The following is a 13,074-nucleotide window of genomic DNA, read 5'->3' on the forward strand; positions in this document are numbered from 1 at the left end:
ACAAAAAAATGCTTTACAAATGCAAACGGCCCAGGAGGCCTAATATGAACAAATCACAGCTTACCGATGTGAACGGTAAGCGTCGTAGGGGGCGTACGCGGGCTCGTCGTCCTGGCCGACAGGACCATAGCCACCGGTGCGCCAGCGATCGAGCGGATTTGTGATATCCGCCTGCCCGGGAGTCTGTGCATGGCTAAGGAGTCTGGATTCAGCCTCGTCGACCGAGTTGCCACTGTCGCCGCGCGATAGCGGCACACGGAAGGCCGGGTGGACCAGTCCTGTCGGGTCGGGGTGCTCGTAACCATTGTGCATATTTAGCGGCATTGCTGGCAGAGAGGGTGCAGGTGATGAGGCACGAGATGAGCCGGGAGACCACTCGCCTCTCAGAGTACTGCGGGGTGTGTGCGAGCGCTCTGTCATCAGGTCCTCGGGTCGGCCGTAGATGCCGCCTCCGAACTCGTCGCGGAAGTCTGCTCGGTCCTTGTAATACGAGAAGTCTAGGTGGTGCTCTGGGACGACCTCGAATGGTGAAGGTTCGGCGGACTTTCCGGGCTGGGATGCGAGCATCGGGTTCATTGCGATGTCGGAGTACTCGCCGCCCGTGTCTCCCTGGTCCAGACGACCCTGGTAGATGTCCTTTAATGCTGCGGCTGCCTTGGCATGCACCATAGGTGTCAAAAGTGGTTTGTATAGGGCGGGGTGTCCGAACTTGGAGTTCAGACGGTCTGAGGCCTTCTTGTCGGATTTGTTCACACCCAAGGCCTCGGCATCGCTTAAGTTTGCGCGATTGTAGAACTCGCAGTCGGAGTCAAAGGTCTTCATGCAGTAGACCTTGAACCCAAGCATCAAGAAAGGCAGGGGGACCACGCAGAACACCATGGTCCATGTGCCGCTCGACTTGGCAACGAGGGCGATGATCACGTTGGCAAGAATAGTAGCGAAGATCAGGCGATTGAATAAAACTCGCCAAAATGCACCACCAGACTCGTTCTTAGTTATAAACACGTACATCAACAGATACTTCTTCAACATGGCATCCACACCAAAATACAATGCCGTCACTGGCAGTACAATTGGCTGCAAGGTAGCGAAACAGAAAGCCACGGTGGCATAGAAGAGGAAGTAGTTGTAATAACTGGCGTAGTCGAATGGTGGCGGTGCAGTCCACTCGATTGCCTGTCGAGGTGTCGGCGAGAGGAAGGTCTTTGCGAACCAGACCCAAACCATGGTAACAAGCTGCACAAGATCAATCGCAGCGCCGAGATTACGCTGCAAAAGATACGTCACCCAAAACGGTGACACAGTGCATAAAGCGCTAACCAACTTGGCATACATCCGGCTTTCCAAAATGGCTTGCCAAGCGTCTTCGTGGTTGTTGGTTTTGTCAATCACGAACGACACGAAGTACCAAGCAGCCGAGAAAAGCGAAAAGACGATCAGATTGTTGAAAACGAAGAACGCATACAGATGTCCCAACACATGACGCTCTCGAGATGTTTTAGTCTTGCTGCCACCTTTAATAGAAAGTCGACGGAAGATGACCGGAAGCGCCAAATACACGAGCGAAGTCAGTGCAGGCGACGCAATACCCTGAACAGCAGCCCAAACGTTCGGATTCGCTGACAGCGAGGTCTGGAACGCTGGCCACACCAGACCGAGATTTGACAGGTTGGACAAGAAAATGGCAATCAGACCGTTAGGAACAATCCACACAAGTGTCAAGCATGTCACCCAGACAAAATTGACCAGTCGCTTCCACTTGCGTGCGGATTTTGTAAGTGGTAGGTTTTCCCAGATGATATCGCTGGGCCGCGGCGCAAGATTAATAGTGGTGCCCTCGGGGTGCTTGCGGCGAGCGTTCCATGCCACAGCATGAGCGTGCTCGATATTGTCCCAACTGGCAAAGCCGTAGGGCATCGCGTTTCGGCGATCAATCGACGCCCGTCCATGCTTGATTTCCTCTTCCAAAACGCGAATCCGGACGGATAGATAATCGATCGCGTCCACTTTCCCGCTAGCAAGTTGGTTGCGTTGTTTGCGAGGGGGCGTAGAGTAGGTCTTCTCGCGGGCAATCGGTCCGGATTCTTAAGGTACTTGGCCAAAACGGACTCGAGTTGTCGGACAACCTCTTCGTGTTCTTTGATAATCCGGGGCAAATCCCTGACGTTACGGCCAATCGCAGCTCGTGGGAGGGCTGCAGTGGGATTGACCTTGTCGGTTAACCGAAGGATACCTTCGTCGGTACGACCATTGGGTGGGATGTCGGTGATCATCAAGGTTCGGGCATGCAGACTGCGCTGGTATTCCGAGCTTTGGAAATATTGCCTCCGCAGATTCCGTATAACGCGATAATTCCTCCATAAGAAGAAAACGACAATGAGATCAAAAGCCCAGGCGCATACGACCTGACTCCAAATAGCCGTGGGATTGGTGATGTTGAGGGGTGTCATCATGTTGAAGGCGGAAGATGCCGATGAGTCGGTTGGATTCTTGCTCTGTGTGACATTGACCGGTATCATGACGAGGCAGCCGATTATGCTGAGACAGATGAAGATGTTGCGGCACATTTTCGTAAAGCGGAGAAAGATTGCGGCGTCCAGGCCGACTGTCTCGATCAGCTGCGGTTCCCGCGTATTGATGACCGGTTTGACCCAGGCGAAGAAGCCCTTGCCCACCGGGGGCGGAGTGTGTTTGAGGTCTGCATGCTTGACTTTGGGAGCATAGACAAGCGAGTGACGGGGTCGAATAAGGGAGAAGAGGAGGGCGAGGAGGACGGTGACGCCGATCGAGGTACCTAGCGAGGCCCAAATAGCAGTAACTGTAAACTGTAGCTTGTCAACATAGTGTTCTCTCTGTTCGCTCGGAAGAAACTTACTGCAGAACGAAATGGATTCGCAATAAGCTCGAGGAAAGTATCCGCCCCATCTGTGCGGGCATGCAAGCTCAAGTGTTGTATGTCCATTACGTCAAAAGCAGAAACGAGTGGCGATCCGGCATGAACGAGGGGCCGGAGGAAATCAAGAGCCCAGCATGAGAGGGAATAGATTAGAACGAGGGGAAGTTTGAGATGGGAAATTCGAAAAAGAGAGGTGAGACAAAAAGATAATATGAAAGAAAAAAAAAGGTGGACTTTGTTGGTCTGGCCTGGTTATTATTAGAATTGGATCATTGGATTATTGGTCTCTGGGCGATTTTAGCGTCGCTGATCAGAGCCGTTGTGAAGAGTAAGCCCACAACGGGCCACTTTTCCTCAGTTGAAGCCCTCAAACGGAGTACAATTGATGCAGTTCCCACGGCGCTGGAGATCAGATTTCGTTGCATCAATGTAAACTGGCGTTCCTGGTGGCGCTCCGACACGTTTCAACCCTTTCCTGATCCATCTATTGTTGTATCATTGGCAGTCCACCAACATGTGTTAAGTGGTACACCAATCAATAGCCCGAAGTAGAAATAGTCTGGAACATTGCGATTGTCGGATCCAAGGTCGCATTAACACGAGACATGGAACTCATGTAGGTACCGTGATGTTCTTTGGGTATTCAGGACTGGAAGGTTGAGAGGTTTGTCTTGCCTTAAGGCCACCATCGATGCCTTATCTAATGAACACCTCCATATCCATGGATCTATATTTCTTATTTAGAAATTATCTCATGCCTTTGATATTCAATCTGCAAGAAGGACCCCCCTGCTTGGAGAAGAACACATGAATGCCACCATCCTACCCTCGAAATTACGTCAGAGGATAGCGATCGGAGTTACTCCGTGTATGAAAATTCTCAATGCCTCCAGGGCGTTTGTTGGCGAGATAGCGCTAGTGACCTCTGAGGGCCGGGTTTCTCCTAGTTCCAGGTTAAATTTAGAAATGGCCATGGTAATTTAACCGTATAGTGTGCGATTCGCTAGTCTCTAAGGTCAATGTAATAGTCATTCACTAGTCGATTCCTCCCCCATTTAAAGCCCCATGATGGATTAAAAAAACTATATCACTCCGTACCAGCAACGGACATAAATATCCCCGCTAAAATCTTTGATAATATATGTAACGCTATCTTCGAACAAATCCCCATTTGTCCCCTCAAAAATTCAGGGTCCAGTGGCGGGCGCACGAGGCTCCCGCACGGTCAAGTGTGGTGACCAGTTTCAAGACCCCGTGCATGATGTTTTGCACTTGAAGCTCGAGGTCATATCCGGGTCCCTGTGTTCACACGGACAGGTGGTCGACTGTGACTTGATGGTGTGACCGCAGGTGTACGTTATCATGTTATAACACATGACGGGATGTATGAGAAATAGCTATACATAAGATCTTTAGTTAAAACGGTGTAGTAATAGAGCCGGAAGACCTACTCTGAGTCTTGATAGATATGTTTCTTATTGAGAAGTTTAAATTAGATCGAAAAAGGAGTGGGTGGTTTTCATGCCGTTTATATATTCAGTCATATGACAATTTAGAATATCCTAGGACTGGGAATAATAAACCTCTTCGCCTTGGCAGATGGTCATTAGGCCGGGCTGTCTTGTTTCCTTCTCTTCTGACGGGAGCAGCTGGGCGGGGTGAGCAAGGATCGCGGTACTTCACACCCCAAATCAAGGTTTGTCGGTGCATGTTTAATGCTGCTTACAGGCATAAGTGTTCTTTTCGCAATACTGGTAAGAATCTAGGAGTCCCGATTTTGATTCATGCATTCAGTGTGGTCGCACTGAACCAACAACAAACAACATTATGTTGGCACTGAGAAGAGTTTGAGTACAACATACAGTAAGGGTAGACCTCGGGTAGACCTCGCCCATACCCGTTACTTGGCGGGTTTACGTCGATGGTATAGACCGGTAGGTCGGGTCCGAGTCGAGAAATTTTTATTGTCTTTATAGCCTTTAGTGTCCGGTCCGGATATAGTACTACCTCTTTTTAAAAAGCACGTTCCGAATAACCGTACTTTCTACCCTTGGAAGGTTGCCCAGATCCAAGAGTGCCGATTAAGCTTACATAAAGTCGGAACCCTTAGACACCAATCTCAACACCATGATTCCCGAGGTCTAAACGGGACATGTGTAATGGTGCTTTATATATTTAATATCCTAAGATTACAAGTAAAGATCTGTTTGTAAACGTTGTGAATTGTGTGTGGTATTGTTCGCTATTTACATCGTCAAATCATCAAAAGGATTTCCGCCTAGATGGTGTACAAAAATGTATCGTAGAGATTGGTCACTTTAGTTCTTGGCAGCCTCTGTGGTATTGTTAGCACTGTCCTCTTGAATAGGGTTTGTTCAATGGTTTCAGCTTACCCTTGTGGACATCAGCCTTGGTGTTGTGGGAAACCTCGTCCTTCTTGTCGACGAGTGCGTCCTTGGCAGCGCTGGCGCGGGTAGAGACGTTGGCATCGCTGCTCTTGGCGACGTTCTTGTTGGCCTCCTTAGAAGCCTCGGCACCAGTGCCCTGGATGGTCTCAGCGACGTAGTTAACGGCTTGCTGTAGGTGTTGTTAGTTGATGATCCAAGGCAAGTAGTAAGATAGTTAGGTTGGTCACGTACCTTGGCGGTCTCCATTGTGAATTTGAGAGTTGGAAAGTGTGGTTTGTTTGAAAAGGTTGTTTAGAATTGTAGAAGATGAGTTGTTGATGAAGTAGAAATGAGCTGGGGAAGTGAAGGGATATTTATGTAGTTCTGAATCCCCACTGCGCAGGGGCAATGACGTCATGACGTCATGAAAGACCCAGCCCGGAATAGTCCAGTTTCCAAGTGTTTCCAACAAAGTCACATCAAGTTTGGCTAACCAAACCATAAAAATCTTGGAAATTCATGTGGCTGTAACCCCAGTTCTATCCACAGTATACAGTTTCTGACCTGTCCTAGCCCTTCTGACATCACCAATCAATATGTGGACAAGTTTAGATTTACATTTGCACGTAAACATGATTTGCGGCTCTGATAGACGCCAACTTGGAGATTCTATATCCTTCTATAGCTAAAGAGTCGTTAGGATATTCGAATTCCTCAATGTTGTACATACAAACCCTTGGACTAACTGTTAGACCCACCAAAATATGACGTAATTAACCTTTACCCCAATGCTTGGACAGACCTCAATATGTACCTAGGTAGTTGGACCTTGTAAATTCCATGGAACTACGCTTTAGCTGACTTGACGAGGCAAATTGAAGATGTACACTGTCTTTAGTATTCAAGACTTGCTTTTTTTGCTATTGGTTTAACGATAGAAGAAAGACATTTGACATATTCAACAAGTGTTAGCTCCTTGAAAGATCTTGCTACAACATAGGAAGTAAACTCATCACAGAAGCCACATAGATCACAGTGTCTAGATTGTGATTGCGGGGTCGAACATGCACTGTACAGCCACAATCCGATGCAGGTCATACAATAGCCGCAAGCTTGCATGGGCCTATGACGTCGTTTGAAGAATGTGCGCCTTCAAATGCCTCTACACTACGGAGTACTCCGTAGTCTAAACTACCTTGGAAACACCTCCCTGAGTTAAGAGTCATCGGTATCTGAATCCGTCAATGAGAATTAAATATGAAACTCCGATCATTAGGTAATCTTTTTATCCACCTGGGCATTGTATGAGGTTCAGGATATCATTGGCCTAAACACTTCAATGATTCAGATCCACCTATAGGTCTGGTCGCCACTGAACCCACAATCTTTGATTGTTTGTTCCAAGATAGGAATTCGATTATCATAGTTGATCTTCAGGGAAGTCATGAGATATTGCCAGAAAATCGAGGGCGTATTGGCATCAAGGGTGAGGCCCCGGAGCCGTAGGACAAAACGTATGGGTAGTTCGTGCTTTCGCCAGGTAGTAGATTCATTGGAGTTATGTCGTATTTCATTTGTTGCTCTTAACCAATGTTCATGATGAAATAGGGGTTATAAGGAATAGAACTTCCAAGACGGCTTGTGCTCACGCGATAACGGTTGATCTTGCATCAAGGCTCGCGCCAACTCTATTGGCATACAATTCCCCTTCAAAAATCGATCATGGAACTCCTTCTCACCAAGATTTCCCGTCTCGACAGTCTCCTTTCGCAATGCATATATCTGTAACGCCCCCAGCATATACCCGGCTTGATATAACGGCGAATAATCGCCATTCAATGAACGTCTCACTTCTCCTTCTGCAGTGGCACGTTCATGTCCAACTTCATTGACGAGTAGATCAATGCATTCCTGAGGAGCCATCTGACCAAGATGAAACTTGATAGAGAATATAATCCGAGCGCATCGATGAAGCCGCCAAAACAACATGCCGATCCGATTCTGTGGCGTCTTTTGGAACCGTTCGTCATTCCACAAAAGGAACTCCCAATACAGAGCCCATCCTTCAATCCAAAACGGAGTATCAAATAATTGGCGGTAGGGTCTATGTCTTGCAATCATGTGCATCTGCAAATGATGTCCCGGTATCATCTCATGGAAGACCGTAGCGCGGGAGAAATGGATGTTGTTCCCGCGCATGCTCATCAGCTTGGCTTCATGGTCCATCTGATCGGTTGGATATGAGACAATGATACAGTCGCCTCCGAGGAAGAAAGGGTTGACTTTCTGATGCTCGGGCGACATCATAAACATCTGCCAATTCTCCTTGGCAACGGGTGGAACAGTGACGAGTTGGTGATCTTCGACAAAGGAGATTGCTTCCATCGTGAGATCTCGGACTAATTCGATTTGTTTTCCAGGCTCGACGAATTCGTTCTTGACTTCTTCCAGGGCCTGCTTCCAGTTGTCCTCGTATCCCATGCTGCGTGATGACTTTTTCAGTTCACCAACACACCATTTGAACTCATTCTCGCCGATCGAGATTAGTTCTTCGGGTGTGTAGGCAATCATTTCGCCCAGGAGCTCACTAAGCAATCCCTCTCGACCGATAGGATCGCCTACTATCGCATCCTCATTGCCTGGGCGGATGCCAGCTAAGTTCTCTCGGATACTTGCTGAAACATCTTTCAGGCCCTTTTCCACAATCCCATATGGATGTGACACCCACCAGTTAAACGACGGATCGTAGCCTTGGTAGAATTCAAACCATTCTTTCAAGTTGGTGTGCAATGAGTCTATGTTTCTCGCTGCTCTAAACGCAATTGTTTTCTCCATCCGGATCTTGGTCGAGTCGTTCTTGACCATGTCTATCACGGCTGCGATTTGAGACTGTGATTCAACAAGCTTCTGGGCAGCATGTTGCGAATTCATTGACACTACCATAGCACGAGCCTCGCACAGCTGCAGCAAGTTGTCTGAAAATGGTAGAAGCAGTGCGGTCTTTGCATCCTGTTTACAGTCGAGTTCCAACTCGCGGAGCTGCCTTTCTAGATAGTTTCTCACGAGAAGATAATCGACCTTCCCTTGTTGATCATATAGATCAAAGGGCTGACCGTGGAGTGACTCGAGCTCAGATGTAAGGAATTCGCGTAACTTTTGTGTTCTTCGAGGAGATATCTTGATCGGGTAAAACGTCTTAATATCTTTGAGGTCCTCTGTGATACGCTCAATTCTGTCGCGCATTGTGCCGGCTTGAGCACGCTGTATGGCGATGCCCCTGGGTGACGTGACAGATACCATGACAGGCAGAAAGTTATCGATTTGGGAAATAGATAATTTTGCGTTTATTTTATTGTTTCCTTTGAAATCTCGGAAACAGGAAATCGGACAAGACGTGGAGAAGAAGCTATTTACTGACTCCAGATTCTAAAAAAGAAGATAGGCTAAAGTAGAACCTAGATTAAAATAGGTAGGTCCTACCACAATTTACTACGTCGGCTGGCGCATCCGACATTATACCGATCGCTAGTTGATCCGAATGGTGGGTTTTTGTTCATATCGCATCAATTAACTTAGCTTATAAAGTCGCGTGGCCTTTCTCCGCGTTTATACCTAAAGCAGGTACATTGTTATCTCAATGGAGATTTCCATTATATCCGAAGGTCGTTATAATGATATTTCATAGGTTGTAGTCCAAACGTGTTAGAAGTCAGAACGCGGGGAAATGAATCAAGGGCTGAACTTGTAGTCAAGTTAAGATAAGGATAATTTTCATTTTTTGTACGGCCTTTTACTTTGATAGATAATCTGCTCTAATTTCTCTGTATTTCTCCCGAGGTCGTATATCATATAAGTCTTGGATACCCATCTCTCCCCTGTCATGTATAGGAGCCTTCAATACTAAGTTGATTGATCAAATCCTAATTGGGTTACCTGTTACCCTATATTTGCAGAATGGGTCCGCATCTGCCTGTCACGGAGGGTATTGACCCAAGTCAGCATGACAAGTCAGCAACCGATACGATTCAAGAATTACAGAAAGTCCAACTTGCCCACCAGTGGGATCCAAATTTACCGCAGGAGAAGATCGATGCTATTAACGAGGTAATCAAGACAGGTGATCAGGAAAAGGCTATCGAGATAGAGAAGACTCTTGCCCAGGATTCCCAGTATGATTTGGTTCGTGCTGCAGTGCGCAACACAGATGGTGGAGAGATAGCAAACACCGTGCGTGCCTGGATACTGGGCATGCTTTTCACTACTCTCGGAAGTGGACTCAATATGTTTTTGAGTATGAGGTGGGCTTTGATTCCGATCTAGCCTTTGAGTGGGAAATGCTTTACTCATCTTGTATTAGGAGTCCTGCCATCTCATTCCCTGCTATCGTCGTGCAGTTGCTGGTCTATCCGTTGGGTTGTTTGTGGGCCAAGACAATGCCGACTCGGAAGTTCAATACATTCGGAGCGGAATGGACGTTTAACCCTGGTCCATTCACCATCAAAGAGCATGCGGTTATTACAGTAAGTTGTTGAGGGTTGATGGAAATTATAAAAACTGACCTTTTGTTTTCAGATCATGGCAAAGTTAGTGGAGTTTAATCACAAGCTTTGATATCAATGCTAAGCAATATATAGCGTGTCGATCGGATATGCTTATTGTACAGATGCCCTCTTGGCACTGAAAGCAAAGCGTAAGGAATATCTCTTGCCCTAAATCTTGGTCTAACACATACTTTCAGCCCTCTATAATATGGAACTTGGATGGGGATTCCAGCTTTTATTCGCTTTGAGCAGTCAGGTGGTTGGGATGTCACTGGCAGGCATTTTCCGCCGTTTCCTTGTCTGGTAAGTTGGACCCTCTCTGCCAAGATTTCCACAATACTCACGATGTCAAGGCCCGCTGCCTTGATGTGGCCTGGTCAGTTTGCAAACACTTCCTTGTTTTATGCTCTTCACGACTGGAGCGCCTCAGATGAATCAGAGACTCATGGATGGAGCATCTCACGCTACCGATATTTCCTATATGTGACAATTGGGGCTTTTGTTTGGTATTGGTAAGGCTCTCTTGTTCTAATCCGAACTACATATGCTAATTTCTTCGAACTGCAGGGTACCGGGAGTTCTATGGCAAGGACTATCTGTTTTTGCTTTTGTCACCTGTAAGGTCCCGTTGACTTGTTTCATTCCTGGCTGCGCTGACCTTTTTGCCTGTAGGGATCCGACCCAACAATGTGGTTTTGAACCAGTTGTTTGGAGGCTTTACAGGACTCTCCCTCATCCCTATCACCTTTGATTGGACGTAAGATCTATAGTCCCCATCAATTGCAGAACTGCTGAAAGAAGGTAGAGCTAATGATAACCAGCTACGTTTCTGCATATCTCCAAGATCCACTCTTGGCACCTATCCACGCTATTGTCAATACTCTGATCGGGCTTATAATTTTTGTGATCATCACCACAATCGGGATCTCTTACTCTGGGGCTTTGTATGCTGCAATATCTCCCCCGAATCATTTCAAGGCTGACGGCAATATAGGTACTCCGACTATCTCCCTATCAATACAGCCAGCACCTTTGACAACACTCAGAATGCCTATAATGTAACAAGAATCCTAGGCGCTGGTTTCTCTTTTGATGACGCAAAGTACAAGGCATACTCACCGATGTTCCTGGCTCCAACCTTTGCCTTGAACTATGGACTGTCGTTTGCGGCCCTTACAGCAGCTATTGTACATGTCATTCTCTTCCACCGCAAGGAGATTTGGCATCAATTCAAGGCTGCTCGGGACCAGGAACCCGATATTCATCTTACCATGATGAAGAAATACAAAGAAGCACCTGACTGGTGGTATGCAGCACTATTCCTATTCTCGATCGCGACAGGGCTCGCAGGCATTCTGGCGTATGATTCGCAACTTCCGTGTATGTGATGCCTATCTGAATCTGATGATCAAATCTGACCAAATATATAGGGTGGGGCTTTTTTGTCTCAATCATCCTTGCCGTGGTCTTTATTGTATGTTATTTCATGACCGCTGGGAGCTTATCTCTGACTCAAACGACAGATTCCGACTTGTCTGATTCTCGGCGTCACTAACATTATGCTTTGTACGTGCGGTCTCGGCCCTTTTGTATATGTGCAATGCTAATTTATAAAGCGCTCAATGTTTTGTCGCCGTTTTTGGCAGGTTTCATGATTCCAGGAAAGCCAATTGGGGTCATGGTATTCAAAGTCTTTAGCACCATCACCTTGGGACAAGCGTAAGTTTCCATCGTCTTTCTCGAGAATGAAGGCTAACCTTATCTATAGTCAAGTATACTGTGCGGATCTCAAAGTAAGGAACTTTCTCTCCATGTCAGTGGACCAGATTGCTGACTCTTCCACAGCTGGCTCATTATATGAAAGTGCCACCCCGCGTCACCTTCATGTGTCAAGTCGTTGCCACATTATGGGCAAGTATTGTTCAAATTGCAGTTATGAATTGGACTCTGGGCAATATTGATGAAGTTTGCACGCCGTAAGTTATGACAATCTTTGGAAAGAGGGCATATATTAACCATCTATGGGAATAGTAATCAATCAGCACATTTCACGTGCCCGAACGGAAGGTCCTTCTTTTCATCCAGCATTGTGTGGGGTCAGTTGCTTTGTCTCAAGTACACATCAACTTATTACTGACTATTATTTAGGTGTCATTGGCCCCCAACGCATGTTTGGACCCGGCGGCTTGTACGTGCAAATACAATGGTTCTGGCTGCTCGGCGCTCTTCTCCCGGTGGCGTTCTATGTCTTGATAAGATTGTTCCCTCGGACTAAGCTCAGATTCCTAAATGCACCTGTGTAAGTCACAGAAGACCATCTCTGATGGAATATGCTAATAGTATCAATAGGATGCTGGGTGCTATGGCCTGGTTGCCTCCGTAAGTCTACATTCTTGTTGTTATTCATTACCTGTACTGATCATTTTACAGGGCCACTCCACTAAGTTTCTTTTCATGGGCTATCTTTGGCCTCATCTTCAACTACTGGATTCGACGCCGGTGGGCGGGTTGGTGGCATACCTACAACTATATCACCGCCGCAGGACTTGACTCGGGCCTCATTCTATCCACGATTGTGATTTTCTTCGCGATTACTTTGCCGAATGTCCCGATACCCAAGTGGTGGGGAAATGCAGCTGTCTTTGAGACCACGGTACGTAACTCCATATGGAGTATATCCCGTCAATTAGTGAAGTGGGTCCTAATGAGGAATATAGGATGCTCTTTATACTGCAGTTCGAAAGACTGTCGCTGAAGGAGAGACTTTTGGACCTAAGGAGTGGTGATTGTCTCATGGAGAATACATATATCAATGTAGATTTATATTGAGATACATGTGCAAATGGGCAAATGGACATGACCTCGGGATATTTATAGTTCCTTGGCCCACGTGATCTGGTATTTCCCCAGGGTTGTAGCCAGGTGGTGACGTGGTCATATAATATATACATGTCAAAATAGTCCCTGAAAAGACATATAGAAACAAAACTCCCCATTAAAAAGAAATTCTAAAAAGAAAAGGGGGAGGTGAAACCCAGCCTCAAACAGAATTTGGGTATCAACTCGAAAGCTTTCAAGGCCCGCCCCTAGACGATCTCCGCATCCCAACCTCCCTCTTACTCTTACCACCCCTCCATCTTCCTTTTAGTATCTTTCATTTTCCCACGGGATTTGTTTCATCCCGTGAGACAGTCCTCGCATCGACTGTGCTTGGGCCCGCTGCGGCTTCCCTCTCTCCCCCGCTTCCTTT

The 13,074-nt window shown here is 46.8% G+C and overlaps 4 protein-coding genes across 4 annotated transcripts; 1 reads left to right on the forward strand and 3 right to left on the reverse strand.

Annotated features, from left to right (window-relative positions):
* Nucleotides 1-60: 60 nt before the first annotated feature.
* On the reverse strand, nt 61-2,962 carry N7517_000710 (putative DUF221 domain protein; the record flags this gene model as incomplete). Its single annotated transcript, XM_056718440.1, has 3 exons — nt 61-2,058; nt 2,106-2,825; nt 2,876-2,962. 3 exons carry the CDS (start codon nt 2,960-2,962, stop codon nt 61-63), a joined length of 2,805 nt encoding a protein of 934 aa, XP_056582575.1.
* A 2,252-nt stretch (nt 2,963-5,214) lies between these two features.
* Nucleotides 5,215-5,550, reverse strand: N7517_000711 (Glucose-repressible protein Grg1; the record flags this gene model as incomplete). Its single annotated transcript, XM_056718441.1, has 3 exons — nt 5,215-5,231; nt 5,290-5,473; nt 5,536-5,550. The coding sequence occupies 3 exons, from the start codon at nt 5,548-5,550 to the stop codon at nt 5,215-5,217; spliced, it is 216 nt and encodes a 71-aa protein (XP_056582576.1).
* A 1,344-nt stretch (nt 5,551-6,894) lies between these two features.
* Nucleotides 6,895-8,583, reverse strand: N7517_000712 (uncharacterized protein; the record flags this gene model as incomplete). The annotated part of the gene is made up of 1 exon (XM_056718442.1): nt 6,895-8,583. The coding sequence occupies one exon, from the start codon at nt 8,581-8,583 to the stop codon at nt 6,895-6,897; it is 1,689 nt and encodes a 562-aa protein (XP_056582577.1).
* A 654-nt stretch (nt 8,584-9,237) lies between these two features.
* N7517_000713 (uncharacterized protein) lies at nt 9,238-12,610 on the forward strand (the record flags this gene model as incomplete). Its single annotated transcript, XM_056718443.1, has 20 exons — nt 9,238-9,581; nt 9,641-9,803; nt 9,856-9,866; nt 9,918-9,973; nt 10,022-10,127; nt 10,178-10,336; nt 10,392-10,441; nt 10,497-10,581; nt 10,646-10,768; nt 10,819-11,204; nt 11,255-11,298; nt 11,348-11,390; nt 11,441-11,543; nt 11,593-11,617; nt 11,670-11,800; nt 11,856-11,920; nt 11,973-12,123; nt 12,174-12,203; nt 12,255-12,477; nt 12,542-12,610. The coding sequence occupies 20 exons, from the start codon at nt 9,238-9,240 to the stop codon at nt 12,608-12,610; spliced, it is 2,367 nt and encodes a 788-aa protein (XP_056582578.1).
* Between the last annotated feature and the right edge of the window lie 464 nt (nt 12,611-13,074).

This window comes from Penicillium concentricum, assembly GCF_028827145.1.
Source record: "Penicillium concentricum strain IBT 3081 chromosome Unknown utg000001l_segment0_segment0, whole genome shotgun sequence".
NCBI classification, from domain to species: Eukaryota; Fungi; Ascomycota; class Eurotiomycetes; order Eurotiales; family Aspergillaceae; genus Penicillium; species Penicillium concentricum.